At 48.8% G+C, this 13,783-nt stretch overlaps 1 protein-coding gene across 1 annotated transcript in view; it reads right to left on the bottom strand.

Annotated features, from left to right (window-relative positions):
- The window catches only part of JAG1 (jagged canonical Notch ligand 1), a 35,384-nt gene that overhangs the window by 19,003 nt on the left and 2,598 nt on the right, over positions 1-13,783 (bottom strand). Inside the window, exons 3-4 of the mRNA XM_014827330.3 lie at positions 6,480-6,531; positions 1,026-1,280 (exon numbers count right to left, since the gene is read on the bottom strand). Of these exons, the coding sequence (XP_014682816.1) occupies positions 1,026-1,280; positions 6,480-6,531 (307 nt within the window). The remainder of the gene's footprint in view (positions 1-1,025; positions 1,281-6,479; positions 6,532-13,783) is intronic.

The raw sequence follows: 13,783 nt of genomic DNA, 5'->3' as shown, positions 1-13,783 counted from the left end.
TTGGATCCTAGAAATGCCATCCTTTTTCACCTCTCGTCTCTAGTTATTTAAGAAAGGAAAGCAGTATTGCCCAGGGGAACTGCGAATTCCTCTCCCTTTGCCCCGCCCCTCAGTCACAGTTCAAAAATTCATTTTTTAATTTGAGTTTATCTTGAAAGAATTTACCTAATTATGTGAAGTAAGCAGAGTACATTAATGCTCATGACAGCCTATTATACGGTTAACCAGGATTACCCAATTGCTATGAATCAGAATCACTGAATTCTAGTAGAAGGGGCTGGGAAGGAAGACAGCACATCTGAAAGCTTACACTACTTTGCATGGTTCAATTGTACACAAGTACGAAAGCTCGGGCTCCCCACCTGCCCCCTCCCCTCAATGCTATGGCCCCCAAAGATGCCCAGCAAAAGCCTGCCATGAGGCCGCCCCCAGCTCAGAGGCTTCATTTCCTACATTTTCCGTATCATCCGTCCAGATATGGGCTAGCCTAGTCCCATTTGGCATCTGTTTTAGGTCAGTTTCCTTGGAAGCAGAGCCTGAGAAGGGGAGTCGGGTAGAGGAGAGAGGGGTTGAGGGCAGCAGATGGGGCCAGGAAGGAGCTGAGCAAGGATGTGGTCTCAGCTGGAGTCTGCTTCAGCCTGATCCCTGGGGAAGCTCTGGAGTATGAATTGTAGCACAGAGTTAAGGCAAAGGGGGCTGACCTTCATACCCCCATGTTAGTCATTCACAGACCGTGAGCTGGAGGGACGGGGCATGGAGTGGCTCCCGTATGGCCAAGGACAATGCTCCAGAGAAGGAAGAGCTGTGAGCTGTTAGCAGCCAACACTCAGAGCAGCTGGGGGATGGGGTGGCACCAGCATCTCCTACACTCAGCATCTTCCTGCTTCACGTCTAGGTGACAGCCAAAATCTCACCCCACCTGTGACAGCAACAGGCCGGCCACCTGAGTGGGTGGGGTGAGAACTGGACACCAAAAGCAACGGCCACTGGGAGCTGGTTCACCCACCCTGGATACCCCCACACACCTTTGTTACATTCGGGGCCCATCCAGCCTTCCACGCAAGTTTTGTTGCCGTTCTGGTCGCAAGCATAGTGTCCAAAGAAGTCATCTCTGGGCCGGCAGAACTTATTGCAGCCAAAGCCATAGTAATAGTCATCGCAGGTCACGCGGATCTGATACTCAAAGTGGGCAACCCCTGTGTTCTGCTTCAGCGTCTGCCACTGCCGGCTGGGGTTGATCATGCCCGAGTGAGAAGCCTTTTCAATAATACTGTCAGGTTCTAGAGGAAAAATAATAATAATTAATTGCATTAATGTTCACATCAGAGCCTCCTTCCCTGACCATTTGGACTATTTTTAATAACAAATGCACAGTACAAAATTCAGGCAGTATATCAGGGCAGAAAATGAAAAGTTCGTCCTCCTCCCCAGAGGCAACCACTGTTACCACTCATTTATACTTTTTAATGGGTACATAATATTTCATTGTCTGAAAATACAATGAAGTAGTTTACCTGGTTCCCAGCATGTGCATTCAGGTTGTTATGGCCTTTTGCTATTAAACAAAGCCACAACAGAAAACCCTGAACATATCTCACTGTGTGTGTGCCTTTAGCAGTAAGAAATATCCTAGAAATGGAAGTGCTGAATCAAAGAGGACAAGCCGTCCACAGACAACCCCAAACTACCACCAATGAAGCCCTGCCAATTTGTCCTCCCACCAGCACAGGAAGCTGTTTCTCAACAGCCGTGGCAACACTGCATGTTATCAAACTTTCTGATCTTTGCCTGATAGGTAAAGAAGTTCTCTCTTGTTTTACTTAGCACTTAATTAGGTGATAGTGAGCACCCTTTTACATATTTAAAAAACCACTTCTATGTGTTCCTGTGAACTGTAACCTGTTTCTCTCCTCTGCCAACTTTTCTATTGCACTGTTGGTCATGATGATTTGCAAAAGCTCTTTACATATTGTGGCAAGTAGCCTCTATGGAATGTTGCTCTTGAAGAAATTTCATTATTCCAGGTAAAGGTTAGCAATCTTTCTCGTCTGGTTTTAGAGTTTTGTGTCTTGCTTTAGAAAAGCTTTGTCGACTTCTGAACTCTTTAGTGGAAGCCAAGGCGTGGGGTCACATTTTATAAATATTGTAAACTTTACCCCTTTTAAGCTGGCATTTAAATAGCAATACCACAAACTTGATGCCATTTCACCTTTGCCCAGCAGGCAGATGGGAAAACAATTCACCCCAGTTAAGAGACAGGTTGATTGAGGTTTTATTTTGAACCAAGTCTTGCTCCTTAAAGAGCATCCTTGAGGAAAATAAACACGCCCAGAGCTCAAGCAGCTCTCAGGAGGCATAAGAAGTGGTCCCTGCCCTGAGGTCACTTATAATCTAGTCTGAGAGGAGAGACAGGTACAAAAACAGCTCTGAACAGCAGGTGTCAGGAGTTCAGGGGAGGGATGTGAAAACGAAGCAAGGTACTAAATCAGCACCCCAGCCTGGGCTCCTGTTTGTTTTCTTAAACCTGCCAGCACCAACCCTTCGCTGCCTTGTCAAATTCAAGGCCACCTTGGAAAGACGGAGTTAGGACCTACTCGCGTCTTTGTGATTCTTACCCACCCACACCCCTGTTTTTCTAGGCCCAGGGCCTGTGCTCATTTACAAGGCTATGCAAACTCTACAGGTGACCAGGAGGAGGAGGGACTCCTGGCTGTTTCCTCCACACTCCACCTCCAGCAGCACCCCAGCATTCTCCCTCTGGGTTTCTCTAACTGTCCTGTGGGTAAGACGAGCCTTGAACAAGCCCGCATACCTGCAGACTCACAGCCCAGCACGCATAGAACCACTTGCAGATAACACTTTACTAACTCAAGTTTTGCAAATAAACACAGGCCCAAGAATGACAAAAATGTCCCTCCATTAACAGTGTGTTTGCTCTGCTGTTTCAATTAAAAACTGTAGCGAGCTATTACCATGTGCTGATGAGATCTTAATAAAGGAATTATTTAAACACACTAGCCATGGCTCAAAGGCTTCCAGCTTCTCTCAAGTCAAGCAGGCATCAACAACAAACGATTCAGACAAGATTGCAGGATAATCCTAAAGGCACAGCCTGACAGGTCACTTTCAGTAGCTTAGTATGCTTTCTACTTATTTCTAGGAAACGTCATCACCACGGTCATTTCAGAGTCCTCGACGGGACTGATGTGTGTAACTGACTTCACACCTGCATGACAGAGTTTTCCTAACAGCTGAGAGGCTGGGAGTCAGTGTGTGCAACAGGCTTTCTGGCATCTGGGTCACAAAGAGCAAGTTTGCTCCTTCTAGGCTGCTGCCCCCTGAATCACACTTCTATCAGCTGGGGCATCATACATGTATCCAGGGCAGTTCCCTCGGTAATCCAGCTTTATGACTGGGAAGGATGTTACCAGGCCTTCCTGCCGTCTGCAACTGCATGAAGACAGGGCACGAAGCACCCAGGACAGCCTTGCGGCCAAGGAGGAGGTAATGAGAGGCGAGTCTGAGCATAACTCCGGGACCAGGCCAACCCACAAACCTGGACAGAAGCCTGAGCCAAGAAGGCTAGGCCATGAGGAAAACCTGGTCTTAAGCATGCCTATTTGTATTGAGCATTACAATCAACTGAAACCATTTTATTTGGTTTCCGGGAGAGAAAGAAAAATTTGGACCCTTATATACCTCAGTTCTGAAATGTAACAGAAACGACCTTGGAGGACTGATGACAGCAGGGCCAGCCTTAGACAATATTTTCTAACACATGAACAGCACCTGGGCTTTGTTGGGGCCAGACTCTGCTTGTGAGGGTTCATTGCAGAGATGATCTGAGAAGGAATTCTCTGTTCCAAAACTCAGGGTCTGGCCTCTAATGCAAAGCCAGGATGTTTGCAACTTGTTTGGGCCACAAAGAGCAGCCAACTCCATTTGGGTTGCTATACATCCTCAGCTTCTGCTCTCAGGCAGTACAGGCCCTTGGGAGGGACAGAGAGTGAAGAGATTAAAGAACAAAACATTCCAGGCAGAGCAAAGAGCATGTGCAAAGGCCCCGAGGCAAGAGAGAAAGTGATGCATTTGAGGACAGAAAGGTGACTGATGGGATATGACTGGACTACAGATATGATAGATGACAACGTGCAAGATGGAACTGGCAAGGAGACAAGGTTGGGCTGTGCGGGCCTTTGGGGCCACACAAAGATCTGTCCCAAGAACAACAGGAAGCCACTGAGTGGTTTTTATTAAAGGTGGCAATCAAATGTTATGTTCGGAAAAGACCAGGAAAGTAGGAGAGTGGAGAAAGCACTGGAAGTGGACCAGAATGGATATGAGTGGACTAATTCGGCTGCTACTCTAAGAGTTCAGGCACTAGCAGATGGCCCAGGGTAGTGGCCGGGGAGATGGCAGGAGGGACTCCGATTCTAGCAAAGTGTTGGAGATAAGAACTTGGAGCTGGGTTAGATATGGATGCTAAGAGAAAGGGAGGTACACAGGGAGCCTTCTAGATTCCTGGCTTTCAGAACTGGGTGTTTAAATGTTAGTGCCAGTCGTCCAGAAAGGTCTCTCGGGAGGAGAGTGTTTTTAGAGAAGGAAGATGCCAAATTTGGTTGTGAATGTGAATTCAAGATACCTTAGAAACATCGAGAAAGAGAGGCTGAATCATCCCAGCAAACCCCCTCTCCTCCTCACTGGTTCACAGAGTGAGCATCAGTGACCTGCAATAGGTGTGCTGTGACTTTGCAACAACCCCTTTCTTCACGAGTAGGGGTCTGCAATCCCGTTATCCCCACCCCAAGTCTTCTGTCTGCCCTTCCAGGGATTTGGTTCCCCCACAGCAAGAGGTGAAATGCCCCAGAACCCCAAAATGGGGCTACCCCAAAATGAAGACAACTGGTCAGCTCTGGATGGGCACTGGGTCCCCGGGGCACAGCCACCTGACCTGTGGGGTGACAGAAGGCCCAGGAAAGGCCTTGCAGATACTAGAGGGTCACCCATACGTCCCTAACCAGCATCCTGACCCGGCTCTTATGACAGGCCAGGATCAGCCTCAAGGACATGCACCCCACCCAACAGACTGTTTTAACATCTAAAAGGGAGCAGAAGCAGAACACTACCCCTGCCCCAGAACATTCGAAGAGCCTACTTCTGCCCTCCCCACCCCCACCTTCCTACTGCTTAGTTACCATTGTAAGCAGGTCACAATGACATAACGCTCACAGTCCCCAAGGTTCATGGCAGGGGTGGGCGGGGAGAACAAACAGATGTCTATGACCCTGATTGGCATTAGCCACAACCAAGGCTTGTCACCCCCACACACACCACAGTGGGACGGGGGTGCCCCTTGGGGAGGAAGCTCACAGATCTGCACTTCAGATGCCAAAGCAAGAGGAGTGACCCAGATGGCCTGGAGCCTCTGGCACACAGGGCTCAGCAGGAGGGTATGGCCCCAGGCGGCCCATGGAGCCAGCTACAGTCCAGAGGTGGCCCATCTGGCACACACCAAGCCCGCACGGTGCCCGTTCTGGGCATTCGCCTTTCTCAGATTCAGTGAGCAAGGGGGGAAAATGCTATTTGCAGCAAAAACACAAAGAAAATGTCAGTGAGGTAGGGAAACAGAAGGGATAAATTCAGAGAAGAATGGAGGGCAAAGACAAGCTGGATCAACTCTCCCTCCTGTGCAGACCAAGAGATTTCAGCGTGAATCAGGTTTTCTGATGACAACCACCCAGCTCCTGCTGGCAGAAAGTGAACTGGCAGTCTCAGCGAGGGAGGGGAAACATGTTTTTAAGTTACTACTGAAGAGCCAAGACTACCTGTACGTCGGACTGGACGGCTGCCTTTTCCATTCGCACACTCTATGGCTTCCCCACCCAAACCCACCCCGGCAGCTCCAAGAAGCAACCTGCACCGCAAAGAGTCGTCTTTCAGACGGGGACAAGGCGAGCGCGTACCTGTGAGGCTCTGGAAACCGCTTCAATGGCAGGTTTGTCGGGCACAGTGTGGGAAACCCAGCCTGCTGGAAGCTCACCTGCCCAGCGAGTGAAATTCAAGGTCGGCCTCTGCCGTGCCGCCTCTGCCGGCTTTATCTTTCCGATGAGAGATTAAACGCTCACTTAAAGTTTAAATGGACTTTTAAAAAATCACTACTTTGATCCTTTAGCAGTCTACAAGGTTTTAAAGTTGTAAAACCATTAAGATCACTATCCCGAAGATAATCTAGGTCCCACATTCAGGGACTGAGTTAACTGGGAATCTGTCCTGGCCACTTAATATGGCAGGCGAAAATTCTAGGGGAAGTTACAGAAAAGACTCTACTGAGAGGTTCGCCCTGGGGGTGCAGGGGGCAGATGGCAGGGGTGGTAGAAGGTCCCCGAAGCACCCAGGGGACACCAGCTCTGACAAGTACCATATGCCAAGCACTTCTGGAGATGCGCACTTCGAGAAAAGTCCATTGCTGCGATACTTACGGACAGTGTCGTTACTGGAATCCCACGCCTCCACAAGCAAAGTGTAGGACCTCTGCAACACAAAGAAACAACAGCTTAGTCTCAGAAACAGGGTCTGCTCCTGAACAGCATGCTTTCTTAGCCTCTCCCCACACCCTGCCAAATAAAACCATAAAGCCGAAATGAAAATTCTATTTGCTGTCAAATTGAGGTGTTGAGTGTTTACATCCAGGCCAGCTGCCTCGTCCTCCCCAACACCCACCCCAGGTTGACTCCTTCAGCCTCTCAGGGGCCCGCTCTGGTTATCATGCAGGTGCCCCAAAGTTGTGATGGGGAAATGCCACCTTCCTATATGTGAACGCTTGGCATATAGTTTTCCAAAACTTTCCAGACACTAACTCTAGTGCATGAGAAACACAAAGAATTTATTCTAAGCTAACCTAACCAGGTATTCGCGTGGGGGGGAGGGGGTCCCTCATCCAGTGAGGAGGGCTGGGTATTGCTAAGGTTACAGTGTGGGCCCTGGTGGGGCGGTCCCCAGGGAGGCCCCCTTTTCCTTTTCAGAACCCCTTTGAAAGCCCTGTCTGTGAGACCATCTCGGCTCCCACAAGTATCAGGTGACTCTAGGAAGCAGGAGGGGGGTGGGTGCAAAGAGACTCCTAAGACAAAGGCAGAAACTGAACTTGGGGGTGCATGGGGGGCAGATCCTGGGGACGACAGTACAAAAGAGAGAGACAGCCACACTGCCACGAGGTATATTTATTGATGAATTTATCTGTCAATAAGATCTCACATTCCAGGAATAATCAGAGTCCACTAACTAAACAAATTCCCAGGACACTGGCGGGAAGCCAGCTATCATACCAAAGGCACCCTTTATCTTCCAGGCTTATCTCAGAATTCCAACTCCCCCCAAAATCCAAGCCATTAGCAAATTCCCTCTTTGACTCAGATCTTCATGTGTAATTTAGAATGAGGTCAGCCCCAAAAAACACCAGGGTTTAAATAAACCTTCTGCTATCTCGGTGCTGGAGAAATATACCCGAGGAGGTGGGAAGAAAAGGCACATGAACCCTTTTATGTATCCCCGCAGTGTCACTGTCAGACACCAGTACCTCGGAAATAGTCGTGTATTTGATCAAATAATACCGTGCCACCAGAAACGCACCGTGGCTAAAAGAGGTAGGCACCTACAAGGTGAAGGCAGACGTGGCGAAAAGGAAAAAAAGGAGTTTCATTCATAACTCAAGACGAGCTTACTGCTCACACAGCGACACGGCAGGTCGTCTCTGAACATAAAAATATCTTGTGATAGACCCTGCCTTGGAATTCAGCCGAAATATGTTTCATACTCAAAGCAGAGTAGGATTCCATTTCGTTCACTGATAACTGTGGGAAAACGCTGAGAAAAGCAAGCAAAACCGGGCAAGCCGGGGCACATCCCCAGCCCTCTCCTGTTAGTGGCCAGAGGTCCAAGTTCATTGTTGTCCTTGTTAATATTTTATTAGTGAAAGTTACACCTTACTTACAGCCTCTAAGTTTCCTAGGACTTCCTACAAATTACATGACTCTTCCCTGAGAGCAGCAAGAAATTATGTTTCTCTAATGATCTGAGGCCAGAGCCAAGTCCAGATGAGGCCAGATGTGGGGCTGATTCTGTATAATTAAGCCCTTCATTTACTGGTCACGTTGAGACCCACGTTCGTCACTTCCACATATTGTTGTAATTAATCCTCTGATTAAATGCATTGATACCCCAGAGTTTTGACAGACTTGCAGAAGCACTAAACACCTAACACCCACAAACCCCACAGAAAGGGAAGGTGTCCCAGGACTGAGCTGGCACAACAGCGTTAGCTCTGCTTAATGCTGAAGAAAGAAGGCATCTTGGGTCTTGCACAAGAACTCGGAAGACCAAGCTGTCTGCCAGGCTCATCCTCGCCAGAACTGGGAAGGCTTCAGAAGCTGCTGACCAACACTGCCCCACCTGGAGGGAAGTGGGTGGCACAGAGTTCTAGATATTGCCCATGTCATGATTTTCCACAAACTGCCTTCTCAGAGGTGGAGATGGGGTGAGGGCCAGGGGCTGCAGCGTCGGCAACAAAGCCTTGCCCAAAAAATAAATCAGAAAGCCCTGGACCCTCTCTTCCCCTGTTTCAGAGAAGAGATGATGGTTCTAGGACTCGGCTGCCGGGGCAGGAGGATTCCTCCCGCCGGCCTTCAGAGAAAAGCTCTCCCTCCAAGGCTCCTATTAGGAGGCACTCTCGCCTCCCACTCCATCCCCACACCATAGATCAACAATCAAGATAATTTGGCAATGATTATTAGTTGCTAGGGAAGTTTAATTTTTCCCAGGCCCACGCTTGACCTCTGTACATTCCCGAATATACATCCCGACTCCGAGATCCAAACCACGCACACCTTATGCCATCAAAGTAGGGTACCAGGCTGCAATCTGCTATGATCACGTCACACCCAATTAGCCACTGCAAATCTGACCCCCAGCAGAGGCCGAGTCCCCCGGGCCCTCCTAAGGGCTTGAATGGGGTGCCCCGTAAGATGACAGGCGAGTGTTCCAACTTACCTAGTTCATACAAAAAAAAAAAAAAAAAACACAAAAAGAAACAGCAAATACCTGGATTTTTCTTGGTTTCAAACTATAAAAATAAGATTCTTACAAAGAGTCACCTAGCTTACAGCTTTTTTGTTTTTTTGTAAATTTTTCCACAAAAATGGCCTGGGGGCAGAGCAAGAGGGAAAAGTAGCTAACTGAGCTTCAGTCTCCATCTGCAGAGTGAGTCACTTCTGCCCCTTCCCAGCTCCAGGCGGCTGGTCCTCATTCTGCAGCAGGAAAGAGTGATCAGCTTTCAGGATGACCTTTGGGGAGCATTTCCGTGGAATTTTACCTAGAAGAGGGTCCTGGCACCAAAGCCCCAAGGCATCCCAGAACCACTGGGTCCTCCGAAGCGCCTCATCCCTCCCTTGGCACTCAGGCTGCGGGAGGGCCCTGTTCTGCATCCGTTCCACTCTCGCGTGGTTACCTTGGCACCGGGAAGAGTGGTAAGCACTTAATTGCCACATTAAGAAGGGGGGATGTAAGAAACAAAGGTAATTGTGTTGGCAGCTGGGAGCTTCCTTTTCCTGGCAACAGTGGCAGCCAAACCAAGCCCCGAGACGCGGCTGCCTCCACTCCTGCCAAACTGATGGACACAAACAAACCGCCATCCAAACGGCACGCGCGCAGCGTCCAAACCCCAGGCCTGAGGAACGCACACCCTGGGGACGCCCGAGGTGCCCACGGGGGCCATTGTACAGAGTCGGTCGGGCCCGGGGTTTGTCTGGGGCCCTGTACTCTGCTGATTCAACTGTTGCTTCCTGGTGCTGGCCCTGTAGTGGCATTATTTTTCAAGAGGCCGCATTATTCTCTGTAATCCTCAGTTCAGGCAGTCCGGCCACACTATTGTCCTGCCTGCGTCTGGGTGGCCAGAGGATAAAATATTCCAGTCACAAATATATTAAATAAAGGCTTCCGAGATTTCATGTGTGGGCACACGCACACACAGCCCACGTAGGGGAAGGCTTTGGCAAGGTGAGGCATGACCGCCCATAGCATCCCAGCTAAGGAGATGCAGTCTTCGAAGAAGGCAATTTAGTTTGCAGGGCTTGACATTTCAATAGAGTCCGATCTGGTTACAAAGGGTGATTTTCTCATGAAAGCCCACCTCAAAGACTCACCAAGTGGGCCCCAAAGCTCATACCCCGATTGGAGACGCTCAATGAGGTGCCCCCACCCGCTTTCCCATCATTACCCTTACCTGTTTGAAAAGCATCCCACTGATAATTGAATGCACCAGTTACAAAAGGGTGGCGAGGTTAATAGATCGAATACCGAGCAGCCAGCCAAGCACAACCGTCCGGCTCACACACAGCAAGCCTGAACAAGAAGCCTTTCTGCTTATTTACCAAAAGCGCACAAAAACTGGGCTGAGCTGCTAGAGGGCTCTGAAGGTTTGACTATTTACGTTCCACTTTTAACCAGTGGGAGCTGCGTTGCAGAGTTTCTCCCCTGTGTGCATACCACACCAGCGACAAAAGTCAGTGGTGCCACAAAAACAAGAGCCACAGGGCAGGGTAGTCCATGCAGTGATCAGACCCCAGCAAGGAAGTCACAAACAACATGGCCACTCAGCCTCCATGAGCCAAGATAAAGGTGGGACGTTTCTGAACCAGAAACCTGCCTCACCTCTGCTCCCATTCTAGGAAACACAAGAATCATCATTTTCCACGCACCCTAATTCATCTCCCTAAAATTGAAAAATAGGTTAAGTTGGTTTTGTTCTAATTTTTTTTTTTAATATATTTAAAAGCTGGAGCCAAGTGTCACTTCTCTCAGCAGCTCCAGACCTAAACTCAGGGGTTGGTGGGAGGAACGTGCCTCTAGAAGTTTACCAAGGGGGAATTCTCAGGAATATTTGCCTTCGTGGATTACAACAATAATTGTATGCACATCCAGAGATTATGCATTCTTACACTGTAACTAATCTTGAAGGCCTGACATTGGAACCAAGTTCTGGCCCTTCTACAATGGGCCAGTGGCTGCTGTGAATCCAGCCAAGGCCTCTGTTTGCATTCCTGTTTTCAGATGGGGGAACGTGAAGCCTCCTTGTTGCCTTGGCTTTGTTTTTTGTGAATCACATGTTTCCTCCACACTAAACTTCCCACACGCCTGCTACCCGAAGGGTCCCTCGCGGCTCTGCCGTAAAGATTTTAGGCAGTATGTATTCAGGTTGCTGGGTTTTCTGGAGGCCACACACCTATAAGCAGCTGCTTCCTTTCTCCTTACCCATCCAACTCTCCCAACAGCCTCGATGCCAAAAGCTTCACCTTCTCTAAAAATGTTTGCAGTCCCTGTAGAATTATGGGTGTGGAGTTGGTGGGTTACAAACTCAGGTAAGTACTGGAGGTTTGAATAAGTTGCTAAGAAACAAGACAACAAGAAGGAAGAAAACACAAAGAAGGTTACACCTGGAAGAGGAAAAACTCTTAGAAACCAAGTATCTTGAATAGGGATTCCATTTCGAGGGCAGCCATTCCGTAGACACTTAGCAAAGTGAGCACAGCTCTCCTTTCCCCCAAGCCCGGTTTTGCAATACAGACACATCATTTCATCGCTTTAATTTGAGGTAGGTGTCTTAGGACAAAGGGTGTTTTCTCCACATGTAGAAAGTCCCTTGCTCTGAGCACGTACACATATGTGCTGTTTGTCTGCATGCATGCTGACCTCGTGGGTCGTACCTACTGCCTGTAGAAAGGAGCCACCTCAAATGAGAGCCCCGTCCCTCCGCGAGTCCACACCACATCTGCGGAGGCTCAGGGACCAGGAAACGCAGCAGAAGGCAGAAAGGCAAGGACTTGTCAATTATATCGAGATTAACCTTGGCATCTGATTCACCCAAACCGCTGGCAGTTACTCTTTCAGGCCTTCAGTGTGAAGGGGGCCAAAGCTGGCATCCCTCTGCTATGTAAGAATTTACACTTCATTGGATTTTCCTAAAACACTAAGTTCATCTTAGTCTTTCATCAATGTCAATAGCGTTTAAATATGAGGCTGAGAGACCAGATCGTTCAATGGCTTCCCCCAGTTTCTCTCGATTCATTCCACTTTAGGGCCAGCAATGCATGGATGCAGCTAACTGGGGTTCGGGAGTTCCTAAAAAGCTTTGGGGGCTGGGTAGTGGTAATTATGCTAATGTATTTTTAATAAGCAGGCTACTGAGATTAAGCACTAATCTTGGGAGGTGCAACTTAAACCATTTCAGTGATTTATGAATGGTTATTCCCAAATCATTTCTCGTTGAGCCCAATTACCCTCTCACGATGTGTGTTCTTATCACGGGGACCCCCCGAGTGGAAGATCATAAATCAGGCTAGTAGCTCAAATCAAGCCCCTCCAAGCAGCACTGGTATGAGGACCAGAAGCTACCAACGAAAACTACAGGACTGGGGCAGGGACACCAAGTGGGACGTAATCAGACACTATGCATCAGGCAGGCCCACCTCTACAGAGCTTCCCACGTGGACACTGGGATGTGGATTATATTTCATATCCGACCGAATCATTTCCTCCTCTTCCTCTCCAGAACATGACCAGTTCTTTGATTGGGGTCATAATTCCAAACAAAAGACACGAATTACATCACCTTCTAAACTGACCTTCTACTGTGCACCCTGAACCACAACTCTTCCACTGTCAGCAAATTTGGGGGGACCCACGTGAACGGTAATTGTGGCTGCCTAGGGGTTGGAAGCTCAGGTGGCTGAAAGTCCAAGGCGGTTTGACATTTTTTTTTTTTAAACCCTATATCTTCCTCGTTACATCTCGAATTCTGTACCAAGCTCACTTATGACCTATGCAAGGAAATCAGTTTTAAATAGACATGCTTATTAACATTTAAGTGCCAAACTGAATGAAGCTGTGCTATCCACTGCCACACTTCTCCGGCTACCTAAGTGCTTTCGCTTCAGTTAACACTCACCCTGGACTCATTCCTGAAAGTTACAGGCTGCGGTGTTTCTGCAATCACGCTCCGGAAAACAAACTAAAACGATACACCAACTCCAACTTCTCTGGGGAAGTAAAGCTTCTATTTCACAGTAGGCCTTTTTGGGGGCGGCAGGGGGGACACTTGTTTATGAGTGATACACGCATTTGGCTCAACTTCAAAAGAACCACTCTCTCCTGGAGCCCCAGCGGCCTCCCCCATTCTAGAAAAGCGTAGAGTCTATTTCATGGTTGGTGACCCGTGGGGCCTGAAACCACAGAATAGCACCAGCAGATCAATCGTCTCTCTGCCCTCACACACCGCTTCCGCTCCTTCCCCATCCAGGACTCTCTGCCAAGTGTCAAAAGGGGACAGACACACCTTCTAGGTCATTTCCCTCGCCAGCCTGGGGAGCAAGGCTCCCTGTTTTCATCCCAGCCATCCTCTGACCCTGCTCTCCAAAATGAGCCTCAGCCAGGCCTGCAGCTTTTCCACATCACTAGTAAGATTCCTTTTATGGTCTTGTGAAAAGCGAGGGGCTCCGGAGGGATCCTCGGAGGGTGGAACCACCTGCAGGCCCCTTCCCCCTCAACTCCAAACACACGTTCAAGGGCGGTCAGAATCCGCAGTCAACGTGGGCCCAACCAGATTAAAAAGTGGCCAACCTCTTTAGCTTAAAGTTCTCCCTAATAGGGGATTAACAAACAAGATACACGCTCTTTGTCAAAAATGAAATCCCACAACACAAGCAGCCCTCCGTTCTGGGAAAACTCCACATACCAC

Source organism: Equus asinus, chromosome 15 (assembly GCF_041296235.1).
Source record: "Equus asinus isolate D_3611 breed Donkey chromosome 15, EquAss-T2T_v2, whole genome shotgun sequence".
In the NCBI taxonomy this organism is placed as follows: Eukaryota; Metazoa; Chordata; class Mammalia; order Perissodactyla; family Equidae; genus Equus; species Equus asinus.
The sequence above is the reverse complement of the archived record's forward strand: the minus strand, read 5'-3'. Positions and strand labels throughout refer to the sequence as shown.